At 40.4% G+C, this 20,695-nt stretch overlaps 1 protein-coding gene across 12 annotated transcripts in view; it reads right to left on the bottom strand.

Moving 5' to 3' along the window:
- Window positions 1–20,695, bottom strand: part of NRP1 (neuropilin 1) — a 136,567-nt gene that overhangs the window by 83,933 nt on the left and 31,939 nt on the right. Inside the window, exon 1 of one of the 12 annotated variants that reach the window (XM_043509553.1) lies at window positions 7,442–7,556. The exons of the other annotated variants lie outside the window; for them this stretch is intronic. Coding sequence (XP_043365488.1) covers window positions 7,442–7,455 — 14 coding nt within the window. The 5' untranslated portion in view covers window positions 7,456–7,556. Of the gene's footprint in view, window positions 1–7,441; window positions 7,557–20,695 lie in introns of those variants that run through there. 12 annotated transcript variants of the gene reach the window in all.

Genomic DNA, 20,695 nt, shown 5'->3' on the forward strand with positions numbered 1-20,695 from the left:
TGATCACTCTCCTTACAGTGTGTATGATAAAACTCATTGTTTCATGTTCTCTGTGTGTGTATATAAATCTCCCCACTGTATTTTCCACCTAATGCATCCGATGAAATGAGCTGTAGCTCACGAAAGCTTATGCTCAAATAAATTTGTTAGTCTCTAAGGTGCCACAAGTACTCCTTTTCTTTTTTGCGAATACAGACTAACACGGCTGCTACTCTGAAAACTGTTACTACACACTATGTACCAGTTCCCCCACTGACATGCACTGCAAAAGATACTCAAATTAAATCTTCTTTCTCTTTGTGTCTTCCTCTATGCAATAGCTTATCTGCACTCTTCCACTTTAGCTCAGAATGAGAGAAAGTGAATGGTAATTTACAATGTTCATTCTCTGTGGTGTGGCTGATCTTCATCTGTATGTGACACAATTTTGATACTAATCGGCTGGATTCTAGTGGATTCTGCAATTTATGAGCAAGCTGCATTGGGTGATCTGCAGAAGACCAGAGGGTTTTTAGGTGGCAGATTTCTCTCTTTTACTTTAGGAAAGTAATAATGGCCATTAGAGACACCTAGCTGTGAGTGGCAGATGGGAAGTTAGAGATGGAAAGGTTTAGAGATCAAACCTACACAATAAGTATATTGACTTCCGCTTGGCAACTACAAGTCTTATTCTAACAAATGGATTTAGATTTTTCCACAGTGGAAGCTACATTTTATAGATGAGCTGCTGTACATTTGGGTATGGTATTTTGCTTATGGAGACCAAATTACTCTGGATTACAGTGGTTTATATTTGGAAACTGAAGTGATTCTGTCATTTTAGCACTTTTTCAAAATACCACCAAACAGAGAGCAAAGTGTATCACAAACAACAGTCCTTGTAAATAGGAGAATGCACAGTCACAACTTGAAAACGTTGTTGCTGCCAAAGAAGCTAAGAAAGCAGCTTGCGTCTCCCTCTGGAGTTGGTAACAGTTCCACTCCATAAGTTTGTCAGTAGAAAATGGTGTGCCAGGGATGCAGCTGGCATGTTGGCATCCCTCTTAGGAGACTGAATGTGTCACCTCAGCAGTGAACCCAGACAGTCTTGGCTCAGCGCCCAGAATACTGAGTTTGCAAATTTGGATCTCCCAGTCAGGAATTAATTGCTGCCAGTGGTGTGGCAAATATTTCTTGTAATGTTATAGTCCTGCAGGGTTAACAGCACAGACATATCAATATAAATATGGAGCTAAATGCTAGTTGAAGTTTTAAGTGAAAAGCAGGGTGTTAATGCATGAGTGCAAGTAGGAAAGCTCTGCCCTACATGGGTAGCACTTGGATATTGGCTTAGAGGTACTCAAGGACCAGTAAATATACCTGTAACATCCTATTTTTGACTCTCCAAGTTTCTTTGGGCTTTCCCATTTACACCCTAGTTAAAGATTTCACACTGCAGCCAGCAAAGTTCTTTGTGGCTTAGAAGGGCTGGGTGGGTTCCCTGTTGCTCAGTAGCAATGCACAGACCTCTCACTCGCCTTCCCTCCAAGTCAGTGGCTGAACATGCTGCTATTAGACAGTCCTAATTTTATGGTTCAGTAAAAAAAGTCTGGGAAAAATTCCCATCAGAATGATGAGAGAATATAGAATTCCTCCAAGAATTCACACAGGAGGTTCAAGAAACTCATTCTCTTTTCGGAAAGTGTGAGTTATGGCTTCAGGAAAAAGCCAGACAGCGCCTACAGAAAAGAGCAGTGGGTAATGAGAAATGTAATCAACTACAAAACACGGCTTTTGGAGAATTCTTCATTCTCAGCTTCAGACAGGAGATTACAGTGCTCTGCTTATCTCTGTTTTTCCTCTTCTGAATATGTCATTGGCCCCTGAAATGCACCCTAGCATGTCTTGCTATTGAAGGTAAAGGCAGACTGCTATAAAGCATTGCCTGCTGCTGAAGTCAGCTACTGTACCAAACTACTCACAGCTTCAGAAGATTTTCCTGTTATTAAGGCAGCAGGATCTCTTTGCTTTTACTTTAAAATCTTCTTCCCACAGACTCATGCACACAAATTCAAAGGCTTCTGAACCCAAGAATTCTGCCACTTGACCCTTTGAACCAAGTGTTGAGTGATCAGACACGGGTAATTTAGATTAGCACATCTCATAGATATATATATATTCTGAGACCCATTGTGCTTTGTTCCTATTGGCTGATCACTAATGTTTTGGTCAGCAAGGGCTCAAATATCTCTGCAAACCAAGAGTACCATCTGTAGAGTTACATGGGAAAAAAGTGAAGAATTGGCACAATTAAATTTTGATTGGATTTCAGTCTCCAAATCAGAATTGTTTACATGTGTGAGAGAGCGAGGGGGACTGTTCGTATTCACCGTAATGTATATGTATTTTATAAGTTATTCTCTGATTGTTTGAAAGATAACAAAGCAAGCAGAAGTTACACTTAACTGATTCATGTTACAGAAGAGCTGTGAAGGTGGTTATGGGTGTACCCCATAAAGAGAAGTGCTGAGCATTCTGGGAGGTTTGTTAGCACTCGCAACTCTTACCCTCACGTCTCCCCACTATTTGATGGATAATTAGTGGGTCAAACTACCTCAAAATAACTGAGAATTATTTTCCCCTGAGGAGTGGGAGGTTTGCCAGCATCAGTAGATTTTTGTTTGTTACCAACACAGCTCTACTTTAGATAAACAGAAGGACAGAATAAGAGGAAAACTAATAGAAGAGTTGCAAATTCCATTACATCGTAAGTATTGCACCATGACTGACTGATAGTCAACAGTGTGAAATTTACTGTTGTAAATTTACTCGTGGTACCTGTGACACAGAATAATTGGAATCCCAGAGCTCAGAGCCTAAGAACTACAAGAACTCAAGGATACTAGCCCAAATCCCAGTTTATTAGCAACAATAGAAAAAACAAATACCATTAAAAAAATCAAGCACAACCCAAACTAGGATCACTTTCTGGCTCCTGCAGTCAGTGTCCGCCAGTCTTTCCTTCATCAGAGCCTTCTGTCTAGATTGACTGGTCTCTGGTAACTCTCATTTTGTAGCTTGGAGGGTTTACCCGGCCCACCCTGCTCTCTACTTGTCAAAGTGCTGCTAGACAACTCTACAGCTACTCTCATCATCAATCCCAAACATCCAAAAATCATGAGTCCGGCTTCCCAAAATAGTGGGGCCCTAAAAGCTCAGAATCCAGGTAAGGGAGAATTTCCCTGGTGCAGAAACTGTGGAGACAGCCACAAGGCTGCCTCCCAAGGACCCCCTCTCAAATCCCGGCATAGGGCGTGTGCCAAGGTTGGAGCTCAGGGGGAGGAAAGACAAGCTGGGGCTACAGCACACAGCGTTATGGAGATTCCAGGCAGCACTGAGGTCCAAAGGGCAGCCTGGGGTGGCTACCATAACTGAGACAGCCCACCAAAGGCTAAGTTACATTGTGGGGAGAAGGGGCTCTCCAGGGCCTGAACAGCTCAGGTTGAGCTTTCAGCTACTTTCCCATCCTCTGCTTGGGCTACAAGTTCTGGGCTGTGCCTCAGAGAGGTGCAGCACATAATCTCACAGCTAATTTACAATTTTCAATATGATTGATATATAAATAAATCACATAATGTATTTTTGCAATTTACTTCTATATCCATCACTTTGACAGCCTCTCATTGCTCATACACTTCTGTGATTCTCGTATAGCCATGATTTTTTATAAGTGTTTGTTCACTCAGGGCCAAATCCTGCTCACCTTCCTCATACAAAACTCCATTTGATTTAGGCAGAAATAAGGACATCAGCATTTGGCCTTTGTTCACTAATACACAAAAAGTCATTAATTCACAATGGGTCTCCAATACTCATGTTCCACTGTACTACAAAACAATTTGCTGTAGCAAAAGAAAGACAAGAAAGAGCGAAGAAATTGAAGAGGTTGAATTCAGTGGGCCAAATCCTGTGTTAATTTACATCCCTGCAACCCCATTGAAAACAACTGGCAGATCCTCAGTTGGAGTAAATCAGTGTAACTCCATTGATGTCAATGGATCTAATCCAGTTCATACTGAGAATCTGGCTTAATGGGGTTGCATGAATGCAAGTGAGGACACAATCTGATTCCTTATATTTACTTAATATGATTCTACTTTAGATCAAATTACAATTGAAAAATTCTGAAATAGAAATGAGTATCTCATGAACCATTTCTTTTACTATAGGCGTGAGTCCAATAATGTCTTCTGCAATAGGTAAGAAAGTATGAGGCCATGGGCTAAAATATTGCTCATTTACAATGGTGTTACCATTGGGCGGTACCATTGTGTGTCTACACTGCATCTGGGAGTGATCCTCCCAACCTGGGTCTATAGACTTTTGTTGTCAGGTCACAAAAAATAGTTGTGAAGATGCTGTAGCTCGGGCCAGAGCTTGGGTTCTCAAGGCACCCTGCCTGCAGCCCAAGCTGCAGCCACTACAAAGCCATTTTTAGCATGTTAGAGCACAAGCCCCACCAACACAAGTCTGTGGACCTGGTCCTCGAGGCTTGCTCCCAGATGCAGTGTAGAAATACACTAAGATATTCAGAAATCCTGTCTGCAAAAGGCATTTTACCAAACAAAAGGGCTTGATATTGAAGTCAGTGGTAAAACTCCCATTGATTTCTGTGGTTGTAGGATCAAGCTTTGAAACTATAATGTAATAATCCCAAAACATAAAAATGGAAAACTCTACTGGGAAGAAACATTTCACTCTAAGCCTATTTAGTAAAGAACTTCAGTTCATAACTTTCTGGCATAGAAAGCCATTAAGTTAGAAAGATTCACAAACCCAAGAGTTTCACTTTAAGGCGGAGGGCGGGGAGGTGGAACACTTAGCAGTTTAAAGATTTCAGAGAAGATAGAGCTTTCCAGTGTCAAAGTGGTGAAGTTCAGTATTTATAGGAAATTCACATGCCTTTAATTACTCTAAACTCAGTTCCCAAGTAAAATGTGCCATCTGGAAGATATTAGAGTTATTTACAACATGTTCACCTCCCTATTTCACTGCAAAATCTTTCTTCTTGCCAACTTTCCACTGTTGTCTGCAAAATAAAATGCAGTCTAACTTTTATTGCTTGTCTCAAAGCTAGTTGCTACATCTCAGAAGACAAAAATTGACGATACCGATGAAATTTTCTACAATTGTCTTTGTGATTAGATTAAGTTGAGAGGCGATGGGAGGGAGGAAGGTAAATGATATGGGTGGGAGAGATCTTGTATACGGCTCCTGTATGCAAAATATTTATTACCAAAACTCACAAAACAATTCAGACAGTAAAGAAAAACTCAAGCGTTGTTTTTATGACCTCCCAAGAGATATCTATCAATCAGAATACTTTTCATTATTAAAGCACCTCCATCCAAGTATTTCAAACTATTAATGTGACTCAAGGTTCACAATTCTGCTGTGAGGTAGATTAGTACTCTCATTTTCCAGGTGTAGAGACTGAGGTAGAAAGAGACCCTCATAGAAATTCCTTGCACAGCCAAGAACAGAACTCAGATCCTTAGACTCCCTGCGCTTTAACGACTGCAGCTTCCTTCCTGAGGCCTGATCCAACTCCCATTGATGTCAGAGGAAAGACTCCAACCAGCTTCAGTGGGAGTTGGATTAAAACCCAGACACTGACTTCCAACAAATGTGACAGAAACATGGAGACTTTTTGAGTTATAGAATAACTGAGTTGGGCTATATTAGGTCACGCACTAGGACAATTGCTAAAAATCAGTTAATTAGTGCAATTTTCTGTAATGGAGCTAAGGCAGGCATATATATATATATATATATATATATATATATAAAACCACTAAATCCATTAAGCATTTCTTTTGATGTGCTGGACTGAATTAATCATTTGCTGTTGGATTAGTTAGCTGTTAGCTGTTAGCAGAATTCACTAAAATGTCCTCTTAATTGGTAAATTATGGAACAATCAGTGTTGTCTCCTTGAATATCTAAAGAGTATGGAGTCAGATTTATACTGAAATGAGATCAGAATCTTCTGGTCCTTTTTTCTTTCTATAAAAAGGAGCACTTTTTATGATGGCAACCTCATATCACTCCATTTAGGAATTTTGAACTCCTGATGAATTTGTAATTTTCCTTTTGGGATCTGTGTAATGTATTAAGCATAATCTTAAGAACTCAGCTCATAAAAGTATTAGGTAGATGTTAGTTTTTCACAGAAACTGTGAAAGTTCAGAACATAAAATAAGTTCCAACCTTTTGAAATTCTCAAATCTTTATCCCTTGTGGGCAACAACTTCTCTGAGCAACCTCCACATTTAGTGAAACCAAAAGGGGCTAAAGGAGGAGGGAAATTGCGGCCACACAGATCAGCTCTAGAGTATAGGTTATTGCAATTTTCTTCCATGGCAACCAAGTACTGAAGCGCGATAAATGTAGTAAAATGATGGATATTTATACATTTCTTTTCATTGAGAAGCTATGTTAAGAGAACGTTAAGTATGCATGGTTAAGCACTCAAAATCCATGCTTGCTCTGTGTTGTTCAATTTGGTCCCCTTCTGCATCAGACTTTCCTCTTGGTAAATTCCTGCCCATGTGTGGAATCTGTTGTGGGATCAGGTACACTATGCATGTCTGATTCACTGTGTATTTTTGATATAAATGACTCATGGATGCTCTTTCTTCGCCATTCATAGAGTAGCAGAGTACTTGAGGATGCTACATGTGTACGTAAGTGCAGATTTTTAATGGTATTATATTGTATTATTCGAAAAGCAGCATGTGATCATGTAACCAAAGTCTTTATTGTAATGCACTCTCACAAGGAAGCCAAATTAATGTAGTACATGTAACCTTAACTTTGACATTTCTTTACTTCAAATCCTGGAAATGTATGAGAGTTCTTTGCATGCAATTTCCTTAACTATTTAAAAAATAAAAAGATAGAACATTTAAAATATTATAAAGAGGAGCTTCACTCTTGAGGACTTTGAAGATTTACTGGCTTGAAAAATGTTATAGTATGTGTATATTGCATTATATAGAATGATTTAGCTAGATACCACAGAAACACCCATTGTCATACAGCTGAGAAGATCTGCAGCAGCCTCTCTCCTGTTAAGTGGCTAAGGAAAGCTGCTGTGCATCTCCTGTGAATCTTAGGAGCTGCACAACAGCTCTCCTTAACTGCTTCACATCATACAAATTTTGTAGAGGGAGAGTCTCTGAGCATCTTACATAATCTCTAGCTGCATTGCACCATACTAGGCATACAGGGCTGAATGAAGGGGTTGGAGGAATGCTTGCCTCAGTCCTTGTGCACCTTCAGCATATTTCCCCCTATATCATTAAGTTACCAAAGTACAGAGGCTTTCTGATACATGCACTTTACCAGCTTAACAACAACAAAACCACACCAGGCAGAATATACTATGTAATATGCATACCGGGCAACTTTCATGAAGCCACAGCTCAGTCAAATCAAAACCATATTTCACTAGAGCAGCTTAAGGCACCTTCACTTCTTGAGGGTTATTTCCAGGCCAAATTTCAACACTCTACCCTCAGCAAGCTTAGCTGCAGAGCTGTTTGAAAAAAAGTCACAAAGTTTATTTTTTTGAAAATGGGAAAGTATAGATCTTTATTCGCTCTCCTTATACTTAAAAACAATTTAATCATTTTTGCTAAGACTTTTCAAAGAAATTCACCCTTAGGCAGAGACTAAGGCTGGAAAATAATCAGCCTGAAAAATGAACATTTTAAAGTAACTAAAATCAGGGGCTTAGAATGGAAACTGTGATGCAAGCTTAACTACAGCTATTGCTACCACTTCTGCTATAGTACTGCTTTGTGTAATTTCAGCAGAGATTATAGTAATGAAACTTCTATGTGTAAAAAGCAGTGTTTCTTTATAGCTGTATTTGGTTTTTGCATACATCTGCACAGTTAGCCAAACAAATATGCTGCTATAGAATATAAACTCTAAGTTTCAGTCCCTACATGACATATACATGGGGAAATACAGTAATGTTCTCAAAGTCATTTTCTTGTAAAATAAATCAAGCCCTAACATTTATGGCAAGGAGATCACTATTTGCTCTAAGCCCTGTTTAATGAAGAATTATAATACATTGTTTTTGTAGTGATGCTCAGAGTAAAGTTGTACCATGTCAAAGCACCAGTATATAAAAGTTTATCCTGTTAAGCAACTTTAATACTATTTTATTGTGTGTGTTATTTAGCTGAAAAGTAAATATAACTCCAATAATTGTATGTATATTATGATAAAATATCCCATAGATGTTTAAAGCCGCTAAGCCTGAAGTTAGTTATTTGTATCATGTATCCCAAAGAATGTCACAATTTTATGGGTTTTGTGACCTTATGATTTATATGGGCCTTGAGAAATTACTATGTGTTTAGAACTGAGGAAAACAGTGGCCAATAAACATTCCCAGTAGCCTAAAAGCAGGAACAGCTTGTTAGCTGAAGTCAGCCATATGACCGGGAGCACATTGACAGTGCATTGTTAGGGCTGGAGCCTGGGGCAACCTAGCAAAAAAATCCACCCCCAAGGATCCACCTCTCATAAAAAAGTCTTTTTTAAAAAAAACATAGAGAGGCCTGTGATAATGGGTAATAGAAAGGAAAATGAACGTAGCAGGCCCCGGTGTAAATCCCTAGATTTCAGTGGAGATACACAAGAAATGGATTTGGCTTAAACTATTTTAAAACAAAATTGAAAAATAAATTCCTGCCAGACTTCACAAGTGTAAACTAAAGCATAGAATAAAAGGTCCCCCTGCTACTAAGTGCTCACTTGTGAAAACAAGCACAGATGTACACACACAAGGAGATGCGTGAACCAACTCCCACTGATTTCAATGAGATTTGGATCAGGGTCTGACTGCGTAAGTATGTGCCAGATCAAATCCCTTGGTGAGTAATGCCCATTTAAGGGATGTATTCTTCAGATGGCATGTTGCAGGGGAAGAAGAGCTTATTCCTGCATGGAACTAGTTGGGGGTTATTCCCTTAAGCTGTTGGAGCCCTGTTTTTCTGAACGCCCTCCAAGCTAACCCTTGTCCCAGAGGTGAAAGTAAGCCAGTACACCCTGGTACGGCGTACTGGCAAGAACCTGTGTGCTGTACCAGGGCGGATCGGCTTCCCCAGGCAGCAATTTAAAGGGCCTGGGGCTCCCAGCAGCTCCAGCAGCAGGGCTCTGGCGATGATTTAAAGGGCCCAGGGCTCCGGCCACTGTTACCGCCCCAGGCCCTTTAAATAGCCGCTAGAGCCCCGCTGCTGCTACCCCAGGGCTCCGGCAGGCTCTGGGGATGATTTAAAGGACCCAGGGCTGTACTGGCAACCGGGGCCCTGGACCCTTTAAATCACTGCCTGAGCTCTGCTGCTGGAGCCCCGGGGGTCACGGCGGCAAATTAAAGGGCCCAGGGCTCTGCTGCAGTAGCAGCAGCCGGGAGCCCCTGGTCCTTTAAATCACCACTGGAGCCCCAGGCTACCACTGCTACCCCGGGGTTCCGGCAGCGGGGCTCGGGTGATGATTTAAAGGGCTTGGGGCTCCCACTGCTGCTACTGTCTGAAGCCCTTTAAATCACCACCCAAGACCAGCTGCTGGAGCCCTGGGGTAGCAGCAGGCCACCGGCAGTGATTTAAAGGGCCAGGGGCTCCCGGGTGCCACTACTGCAGTGGAACCCTGGGCCCTTTAAAGCTACTCCAGGGCTCCAGCAGCTGGACTTGGGTGGTCATTTAAAGGGCTTCAGAGGGTAGCAACAGTAGGAGCCCCTGGCCCTTTAAATCCACACATCTCCTTGTTTGTGTGCCAGAGCCTGTGGCCCCAGGGTAGCAGTGGCAGCCGGGAGCCCCCGGGGCTCCAATGGTTATTTAAAGGGTCCGGGGCTCCACTGCGGTAGCGGCAGATGAAGACCCGGGCCCTTTAAATCCTGATGTATCCCTTTAAATCCTAAATCCTTAAATCCGGGCCTGGAAATGTAAAGGTCCCGCCTCTTCCAGTAGAGGCCATTCCTCTTTTGGTTGAGGCCCCGCCCCCTCCTCAGGACTCCGGAGTACCGGTAAGTCCTTTAAGTTGCTTTCACCCCTGCTTTGCCCTCTCTAGTTCCCTGACAATGTGACTCTAGCTGGAGCTACACTGTCCTGGAATCCCCCCGATCTTGTAATTGCTGAAGCAGAGAATCCATAGTCAGCATTAATTTACTCACAAATAAGTGGCAGGTTTTGGGGGGGAAAGCAATTGTTCCCCGCAGCCACATCCTCTTCCATCCTTGTCCTGGCAGCCTGCACACATGTGGATCTAGAACTGTACAGTTCTCAGGGAGAGGCTTTTGTGGAGTCTAAGTGAGCAAGGAATGATGTTGTTGAGATGGCACTGTCCCCTTCTTCATCTAATAGGCCAGGATCTGCTGCATGCCCATGTCTGTCTATTCAGGGAAGTGGACAATGGGACAGGACCCTGTATTAGTACATTACTCAAATATAAAAGGGATTTATATTATCTCAATTAATTACAAACAGTGGTATGTTACAAATACATGACTCTTGTTACATATGGGAGATGGATGCCATATCTTCATTAGGTAACTATAATAAAAGAGCTCTTGAGAAGCAATAAACCATTACATTACATAACCATTACCTACATAAATGATAACCACACCTACATTTGGTTGGACCATTGCAATTAAATGGATACAAATAGATATGATTAATTCTATTTCAAATATAGCTATAATCAAAAACCTGAAGTTTTTCCTTTGTCTATATAATGGCTATTAATTATTAATATTTCTATTGTGCTAGCATCTGTAGACCCCAAACAAAGATTAGGACTCCCTCATACTAAGCAGTACATCCCTCTTCCTCTGCACTCACAGTAAATAACATACTAACTCAAGCAGACACAAATGACATTTAATGGCAAACATGCATTAAATACAATGTGTCAAATTGTCCATGATCAAGTGAAAGTTCACAAGGGGGAAGGGGTGAGGTACCTCCCCTACTCCCGCTATACTTTGCACAGAGAGGACTGTAGTCTACCCATTCTGGAGAAGGCAAGGACTACTCCTCCTTTCATGCACCTTTATGAGTGTAAATTGACCAAAACAGTGTGAGGCAGGGTGGGGAGGAGGTGGGGCAATGCCCTTCACTTCTCTTATGCTGGCCAATGGACTTGTAGAGCTACAAAAAGGGAATCTTTCAGGATAGTGTAGACTCACAGTCCCCCGTGGCCTAATCCTTCCTGAAGCCCTTCTTGGGGTGGCGTGGTGCAGATCAGTACCACCACAGTGCAAGTCAGATTTTGATTTACAATTCTAAAACGATCATCACTCAGCGAGTGGTTGAAGTTAAATGTAGTTATTTAGTTGTGTGTAAATCAAAGGGCTTGTGAAGAACAACCCTCCAACCACTTTTTCTAGTGCCAGTCATTATGAAAATGTTTTCTCAGGAAATTAAATATTAGACTACGTTTCTGAATATTATAGCCACAGTATACAATGAGCAGGTATTGGCCCATTGTACACTGTGTCTAGAATATCCCAAACTGATGGCTACAGTAACCAAGCTCAAAATCTTAGTTTCAATGACGTGTGTTGATTTCTTGATCAGCATAAACCATTCGATAACCAGGAGGGGGACCTAAGCATTGTTTTATTCAGTTCAGAAACAACAAACTTACTTTTCGGATACTGAAACTTTTTTTTCCCATTTCATGTGTAACTCCTTTCTATCTGAAGAACTCATCTATTTCATGCCATGTAGCCTAGGCGTTACTGTGTATTTCCCTTTAACGTTTTACAATGTAACATAACCTCAATTTGTGACATTGTAAAAAGATCCAAGATCCAAGATCCTGTTTTTTATTACAGATCTGAAATGGTAATAGCCCACTCCTCAGGCACATGCAGAAAACTCCTTTAACAAATTAAATGTACACCATCTTCATTAGCGTCAACCCTAATTTAGTCTCCTGGGTATTATAAAGTCAGGTGGGCCTCTTTCTTTCTTGCTTGCTTGCTTGCTTGCTTTCTTTCTTTCTTTCTTTCTTTCTTTCTTTCTTTCTTTCTTTCTTTCTTTCTTTCTTTCTTTCTTTCTTTCTCCTATTTATGCAATTATGAATGTAGCAATAGAATGAGACACTGTACAGGCTAATAGATCAAATACTGAGGCAAAATTCTGTCTGATTCACAGCAACAACACACTGGGGCAAATACATCCTTAGTGTAATTCAGTTTTGGCATATCTGGCATATTACATCCTCTGTTTCAGCTTTTCCACATTTATTGCACATATCTTCTTTTAAGTCATATGCTATGAAATATCTTTCCCCTTCTCTTCATGGTTTCCATATGTTTAATTTTGGAACCATAGCAACATCTCAATGAAACTTTAAGAAATATTTCATGCCCTAGCATCACCTCCACTGCAGAGCACAGAACAGATGAAAAGTATAAATTTCACTAGGAAACACTCAGAAATAGCAAAGGAGGGGGAGAGGAACCCTGCAGGATTGTCCCCCTTGTAGTAGGAAGAGAGCCTGAGACATAAGCCCTTGTGCCAGAGACCTGGTATGAGGCCTGAGCTAAAAAGTAATGGTCAAAACTTGCTAATACAAAGTAAAGTTAAGCTGTGAGCAAGAGGCAGGCCCTGCTCACAGAATCTAGCAAAAACAGGGCTGATATGGCAGAAACACACATTCCTAAGTAGTGCTAGGCATAAGAATATATACGCAAACACATTCCAGAAAGGTGGTACCAGAACACCTTGATACCAGCACATTCCACAAACAGAACAGGAACACACTGAACCATCCTAAAGATAAGGTCAGAATGACAGCATGTTAAATACAGATCTTTTGATCGAACCTACAGGTACATGGCAATGAGTGGCACCCTGATACGTCCAGGGTGATATGTAACTTGTTGGTATTGGTGTATAAAGATGTATCTCAGAGGGAGTGTTTTTGTCCAGCCGAGGGGGCAGTGGAAAGTCTTGCCACTGACTGAGCTGCGTCCATTGTCACAGGCATACATGTGCTAGTGTAACTGTAGACATTGATCCTGGGAACTAGGACCATGCTTTGCTGACAATAAATCAGACCAAGCGCCTTCACACCTTAATGGATGTTGTGGTCATTGGGTGGTTCGCTCGAAATCTGCTGTGCCAGCTATCTGCACAGAGCTGGGACAACACAAAGGGAGAACACACACGCAGCCAAATATCTGATGACACTCCTTTCCTCCCTGAGCCCATGGAAGACCCTCTAATGCAAGGAACATCGGAGCATGAATTCTTTGTGACATTATGCTGTGGGAAAGTTATGCTATTTCCATCACATTTCCCATTAGCAGTATTGTTGCTCAAAGCAGTGGTGACTTCCTACTGACAGCTGCTGTTTCTCTCAGAGAGAGTTTGTGTGCAGCCACAGATTGGGAGCCAATGGCCATAGCACTCCTAATGATCCATGCTGCCCAGGGGAAAGGAAGCTGAGGAGAAAACATAGAGAGGCTGTCTTTCTGCACGGATGCCACAAGTTCTGTGGATCTTAAGCCTTGCAAGTGTTAGAGCTCTATGCTGCTTCCACACTAATAAAAACAGTGCTATTGGGTAGGGAGGGACCCAGAACAGTCAGATACCTATTTAAAATGCAGCTTTGTGTTGTGCCTTATCTTAAACAAAGATTGTAATGGGGCAAGGACTGTATCTGAACAACACTTAATACAGTGGGGCTCAGACTTGGTTGAGGTCTATAAATAATACTGTAGTAAATAAATATTAACAACAATAATAATGGGAGGCAGTGCTGACTAGTGGATAGAGCACTAGACTGGGATTCAGGAAACCTGGATGCTAGTCCCAACTCTGCCACTAGCCTGCTGGGTGACCTTGGAAAAGTTGTTTCATCTTTCGGTGCCTCAGTCTTCTCACCTGTAAACTGGGTATAATGATACCTCCTTTGTAAAGCAGATAGAGAACTACTGATGAAAAGCATTATATTAGAGCTAAATAATAATAATAATAATTAATAATGCAATACTAGCAAACACATTGCTAGAATTGAATGCACTAATAGTAAATATTTTAGGTATAATTAATGCTACTGCATCCTTGCTCTGAAGACTTTTTAGTTCTCCCTTAAACCTTCTAACTTTGCACGTAGATAACTAATAAGGAGAACAAAAGAATCTGAAACATTACACCCTTCTTGTGAGTCTTTCTCTTAAAATGTTCTTTGCAACACCAAGTATTGTGTTACCCTTCCAGCGACATCAAACCTCATTGTAATAACCACCATTACCACATCTCTCATAACACATAAATACTTGGAGGTATAGTCTTATTTAGATGTGCAGGGATTTAAACTCCCATTAGTATTAGTAAGACTTCTGTATATAAATCCCCTGGCATTGGAAAGAGGCTACTGTGCATCCCTTAACTCCCAAGGATGGAAATTTAGTTATAATGAAGAGTATTCGGGTTGTTTGTTTTGTTTCAGGACTGACTCTTTCCGGTGTAAACCCATGGTGGGTGTGAGGGTCATGAAGTCTTACACAAGAGGGTCTGAGTTGCCATATGCATGAACAATGAAATGCCTGAGGACAATTAGCATAGAGGACTCTACTGTCACTCTCAGCAGTATTAGACCCAGTTCAGCTATGAAGGCTGAACTTAGGGGTATGCCAACAGAATATCCATACTAGTGTTATCCGTGGGCTTCATGAACCAACCAGGTGTATGCACTCAGAAGATTTCCTCTTTGAAGTCAGGCACTTCCTGCACCTGAGATCAGGGGTGAGAGGAAAAATGTTCATGTCTCTCCAACTATCTGCATAGGGGACAATGAGTGGCTATGGCCATTAGTCCAGTAACTAAACTGGAATAGGAACCACAAAGATGAATTGACCTTCCATAATCCCTGGGGAATTTACTACTTAAAGTCTGACTCTAGGCTTTGTGCTTGGGGGATCAATTTCACCTTTTGATATTTGGCATTTACATAGTATGGGAATGGTGCAGTTTTTTAAACTTAACCAAGTTTGTGTACAGTATAGATTATATACACAACATGGAGTTGTCAAAACATTGTGATTTGACTAATGATGCTGCTAATTCTCAAACTTGTTTCCCATACTGATCCTGTCCCTCTTCAGTTTATATCACACATTGCACCATTAATGATTTTCCTCACTATTCTTTTCATGCGTCTGTCACATTAAAATGGCTTTCCTTTTACTTGGCATGTGGGAATCAGGGTCACTGTCATTTACACCTCGGGGAGCAGCACCACACGAAGCAGAGGCATCAACAAATCACTGCCCTTCTGCAAATCATTTTGAATTTGGAATTCTTGTCAACAAGCATGGTTGTCTCCCTTTACACACAGAACATAAAGAGATTAGCTTGCTTTTGTTTGGTACATATTGTGTCTCCCAGTGTCCTTAAACCTTAGAGATGTAAACCATTCTGGCAATATAGTCTGTTTCCTTTTTTTTTTTTGCACCCCCAACCACCTTTCTGCTTTAAGAGCACAATGTAGTAAGGTAAGCATATAAAAACAGCATTCTAGGAATAGGACCCTGAAAATAGCCAATTGTGATTTTTTTTTTAAAAAAAAGCAAAAGCTGTCCACATCAAGGGCCTGATCCTGCGTTCTTTGCACACACACACTCACAAATTTGTACTTGGCAAGCACTGTACAAACTGCTATGTTTTGGGACTTGTCACATACATGCAGGGGTTTTTGTTTGTTTGTTTGTTTTTTTTGCATTTATTTCCATTTAGAGCATTAGTCTCAAATGGTTGGTGCTTCACAACATTTTAAACAAAATATCCACCACAAATGCAAACCAGACACATTAATGAAACAGCATATAAAATGCTGGCACAGTTCAAATTGTCCCCCACTCTTATATTCAGCAAAAACTCTTTGCACTTTCAAAATTTGAGATAATAACAGTATTAGGTAGAGATTTGCTAATCTAATACATTAAGAACTAGACTGTACAGCCTTTATGTTGGTAACATCAGTGGGACTATTAATAATCTAGCCCTAATAGTTTAGAACTGATCTGGAGCATTAGTGAAAGGTTTTACTTATCTGTAATATAACATTAAGCATGGACAGTATCTATGGCACAGCAATTAAGGCAGCATAAACAATAAAGAAATAACTCTGGTTATAAGGTTATAACTATATTTGATGTTGTGTACTCTAAAAATTCTTTAGTAGCTGTAGGTGAATTAGAAATTTACAATTCTTAAAGTTGAATCACTTAACATAATTTCAGATAAACCCTTTTATATTCTATCTGGTCTTATAAACATCACCTAAAACAGGTTTCCAGCTTTTGTCAAATTTGTTTTATTTCAGTTAATACTGGCTAAGAATCTGTCACAAATCCTGCAACTTGTGCATGCTTCAAATACCTTGGAATATTACATTAAGATTTACAAACCCATACTCACACTTTCAGCAGTAGCTCATATGTTGTGGAGGGTGATTTTGTAACAAGCAGAAATTCAGTTTCTGCACTTATTGCAATAACCCATCAGAAAAAAACAGCATAAAAAGTAGAGGGGAAAGCAGCTATGAGGTACACCTTGCTATTGTTAAAAGCAAGAGAGCATCTCACCTAATAATTCAAACATGGCCCTGTTGCCTGACATTTTTAAGGCCTTTTTGATCTCTTTCTTCTGGTTCCCTGTGTGTGAGCCACTGTAGAGTGCAGCACATAGCAAGTTATGGATTAAATACTAAGTTTATTTTGCCAACAGCACTTTTAGTGAGGAAAATGATTGGGTGGTTTTATAAATAGGTATTCCATAGGTGTCCATAGAAAGCAACCTTTATTCAGAACTTTTAAAAGTCTTCAGCTTTTCAGACACAAACCAATCCATAAAACTGCCAAGCTCAAATTTTCAGCTATTATCAAGGCAATAACTCTGCAACACCTTATTAAGCTGATTTGCCATTTTAGTCAGCACAAATCAGGAACTGAGATTTAACTAATAAAATCTGTTTTTTTAAATTAATTTAACATAAATTATCCTCCAAAATAACTTCCAGTAACTTTTTGATGTATTTGCTTTTTCTATTTGGTGAACTTGGATATAATACTTACAAATGGTGAATTTTATGCTATGGAGAAGCAGCTCTCAGATAGAAGGAGAAATATTTCTTACCACAGTTGTTAATTGCTTTAGTGGAAGGGCAAAAAATGGTCTGAACAATCTGAAGATGAAAACTTATGAAAAACTAAGAACTTCAGTTACTAGGTTCTAGCTAAGAGGATCCTTCTCTCACTGAAATCAACATCAAAACTCCCATTAACTTCAATGGGAGAAGAATTGGGTCCATAGCTTGTACAAAATAGGGCCAAAACATTGAAAAACTAAAGTGTGACATAAAATTAGTGAAAACAACATATAAAATCATAGACACTGGGTCAGATGGATTACTATTGTAACTCTACTGACCTCAATAGAGTTATCCCAGGGAGGTATTTTATCCATTATGTTTTCACTAGGTCAGATTTAGTGTAGGAGATTGTAATTAACAGTTTTATGTATTTGCATTTACGTAACATTTAAAATATTTAATAATCTGAGATGAAGCTGAAAAAACCTCTTTTCGGTGTGCATCACTTTAAGAGTACAGACATATTACAGTGTGGAGTGTCTGTAAAGGTATGTCTATACTGCACACCACTGGTGGCAGAGTGTAGGATATGTATAGCTACATGATGTGTGTCCACACTGCGGTGCATAGCTACAAGCAGCTGGGAAACGCTCTGGCATGGGGTAGGCTGTGGGGGAGCCTTTCTCCACTGGAGCCTTTCTCTTCTGCCAAAGCCTTTTATTGTGGCAGGGAAAGGCTCCAGCAGTGGGGAGGCAATGGGACATTACACTGCTAAAAATAACAGTGTGGAAAGGGGAGGCACTGCTTGGTTGTGTAGAGAGCCATGTAGTACATACCTTAAGAGTTCAGGCATCTTTACTTGTCTAAGCAGTGCCTCATCATCTCCACCAGTATTTATACCTGTGCTAGGGGGCCGTGGCAACACACCACTGCAAGGAGTATGCAGTACAGCCATAGTCTTAGATTCACAAACTCATTTGGTTTGCCAGGAATCTCTAGTGGCTCATCTTGTCCACCCCCATGCAAAAAAAGATAGATTTATTTAAATATTCTTGAAACTATTCCTGATAAAAAAGCATCACTTCTCGCCTTGAATATCTCCCTTGACAACATCTCTTTGCTTAAGTGATCTCATAGTTATATTTTTCATAATATTTAACCTAAATGTTGCTGGCTGCAGATTAATTTCATTACTTCTTCCTTTAGCAAGTACAATAGCTTCACTGCTATCAAATGATATTTCTAATATGAAACAGGAATTCAAGCTAGAACTCTATTATCAGAATACTTGCTGCCATGTTGACCTTTGACTCTGACGCCTCAAACTCATCTCTTGGCATCCTGTCCAAGAGAAAGAGACCAGTTACTCCATAAAGGTTTTATGACTTGCCCTTTGTTTATATGGTCATATGAAATACAGGCCACAGTCCAAGATTGTCAGAACAGTCATTTGTATATATATGGTATATGTTTAACCAATTAATGGGAAAAGAGAAAAATGTTCATTTGGCCATATTTTTCTTTCTGTTACACAGGTGGAGCCTCATTGCCCATGTAGCTACTTCATTATAAGCAAGATCAGAATTTGATTCATTGGGACAATTCCATCCCTGGTGTAACTCAACCAAAGACAACAAAGTTACACCAGGGATTAATTTGACCCTAAAGTCGTTATTGTCACACAGAGGCCCATTGGTGCACCTGGCAAAGGGTTCACTGTTATTTACAAGCAAGTCCTGTCTCAGACCTGACAAACTCACCACGCTAATGCACTGCTTTCACTGTATTTATCAATAAAAAGTAGCATGTGAGGTCTCCACTGGAAGCTTGTAACTTGATGCTGGTAAACATTGCAAGGTGTGTGTAGAGGTAATATTTAAGGAATAATGTAATTATATTGAAAATTATGCCCTAATCATCTTGGAGTGAAAGTGAGTCACCAGAAAATAATCTGTCTCGATGATGGCCCATTCAAGCTAGAAGGAGTTGTCATCCCTTCCCGGCTAGCTGATTATACAATGTATTGCTCAATTGTCTACCTTTGCGCCAACATAGAAAAGTCAATTGAAAACGATCAAAGACCAACTCCAAACATTGAAACCACTTGGAAGTGAAGAGGAATGATATGACAGCGAGGGGATTGCCCTGCCTGGGAATAAAGAAAAAAGGCTGATTCAGTACATCACAGGGTGAAGAAAGACACTCTGGATCCATTCACTGAGGAGGCACCTTGATGAGCTGGGGGTACTTCAACGAAGACTGGGTCCTTGGAGCTCACAAGCACTACAAAAAGACTGAACTTTGGAGTGAGACTCTATTTTATTAGATAGGAAACTAACTGGGTAACTATTAGTAAGTGTAAGCCCTAGTTCACATTTTATGATTTTGTTTTGCAGGTAGCCATTTGTTTCCATCACTCACACTTGTTTCTTTTTGAATCTCTATTCTTTCTTAAAATACATTTCCTTTTTTTTTACTATAATTGAATTCAAGTGCTGTGTACTATACAGGAGCAGTGGGCTAAGGTAAAGCTGGTAAACTGGGGTACACAGTTCCTTTGGGAATGGAGGCTCTGGGATTTCTGTGGGTGTCCAGTGATCAGGGGTTGGGTACCATAGGTGGACACTTTGAAGGGACTCGGGGGCTGGGGTGCATCTATTGTCAACCTACAGGGCAAAGGCAGGGTTGGTGTAGCAGGAGAGTGTTTGAGTGGCTGTGAGGCTGGTTGTCTTAAGGAGTTCACACCTAGCTGTCGCAGGCAAGACTCTCTCATACTACACGTTGGTGGCACCAAGGTGACTCACAGCCCTGAGAAGCATCACAGTTACCATCTTCTAAAGCACAAAAACCACAAAAGAAAAGCCCACACCAAAACCACTCATTCACACAATAAGGATGTAAACCTACTAGGGAGTCATTTCCTATGCTTTTGCAGAGAGGGGATGAACAGAAGATTGGAATACATGAAGTAAGGGTGGAGATATGTGGGTGGAGTGGGATTTTTTTTCTGTTTGCAGATTTCTGTATTTTTACTAAATGGTAAAGACACCAAGAGCTTGTGGGTAGATGCCTTTTCCTAATGTTTATACAAATCTAAATCATCAGCTAACATAAACGCATAAATAGAAGACATTCCAGCAGGCCACTTATGAAATAATTTGCTCAGAGGGTACTTTTTTTCCTGTCCCCATCTGCTGTGGTTGGTTTGTACCACGAAGCAGGGGGTGGTCTATATTCCTTATATTATTCTGTATCCTTTCTAATGTAACTGAGGATGTTCTGTATATCCATCTAAATCTTTCTGGAATCCTGCTAAGCTCTTGGTCTCAATTATTTATTGTAGCAATGAGTTCCATAGGTTAATTGAATGTTGTGAAACTTTTGCATACTGTGGACCTTGATCCTACAGTTCTTTTAAAAGAGAACTTCCCACTGATGTCACTGGAACTTTGCCTGTGTGGGAAATGAAATGTGAAGAAGCCTTGTCACAATGGGCCCAATGCATTACTTTACCCAACACGCAACCTAT

The sequence above is a fragment of the Dermochelys coriacea genome, chromosome 2, assembly GCF_009764565.3.
Source record: "Dermochelys coriacea isolate rDerCor1 chromosome 2, rDerCor1.pri.v4, whole genome shotgun sequence".
NCBI lineage: Eukaryota > Metazoa > Chordata > Testudines > Dermochelyidae > Dermochelys > Dermochelys coriacea.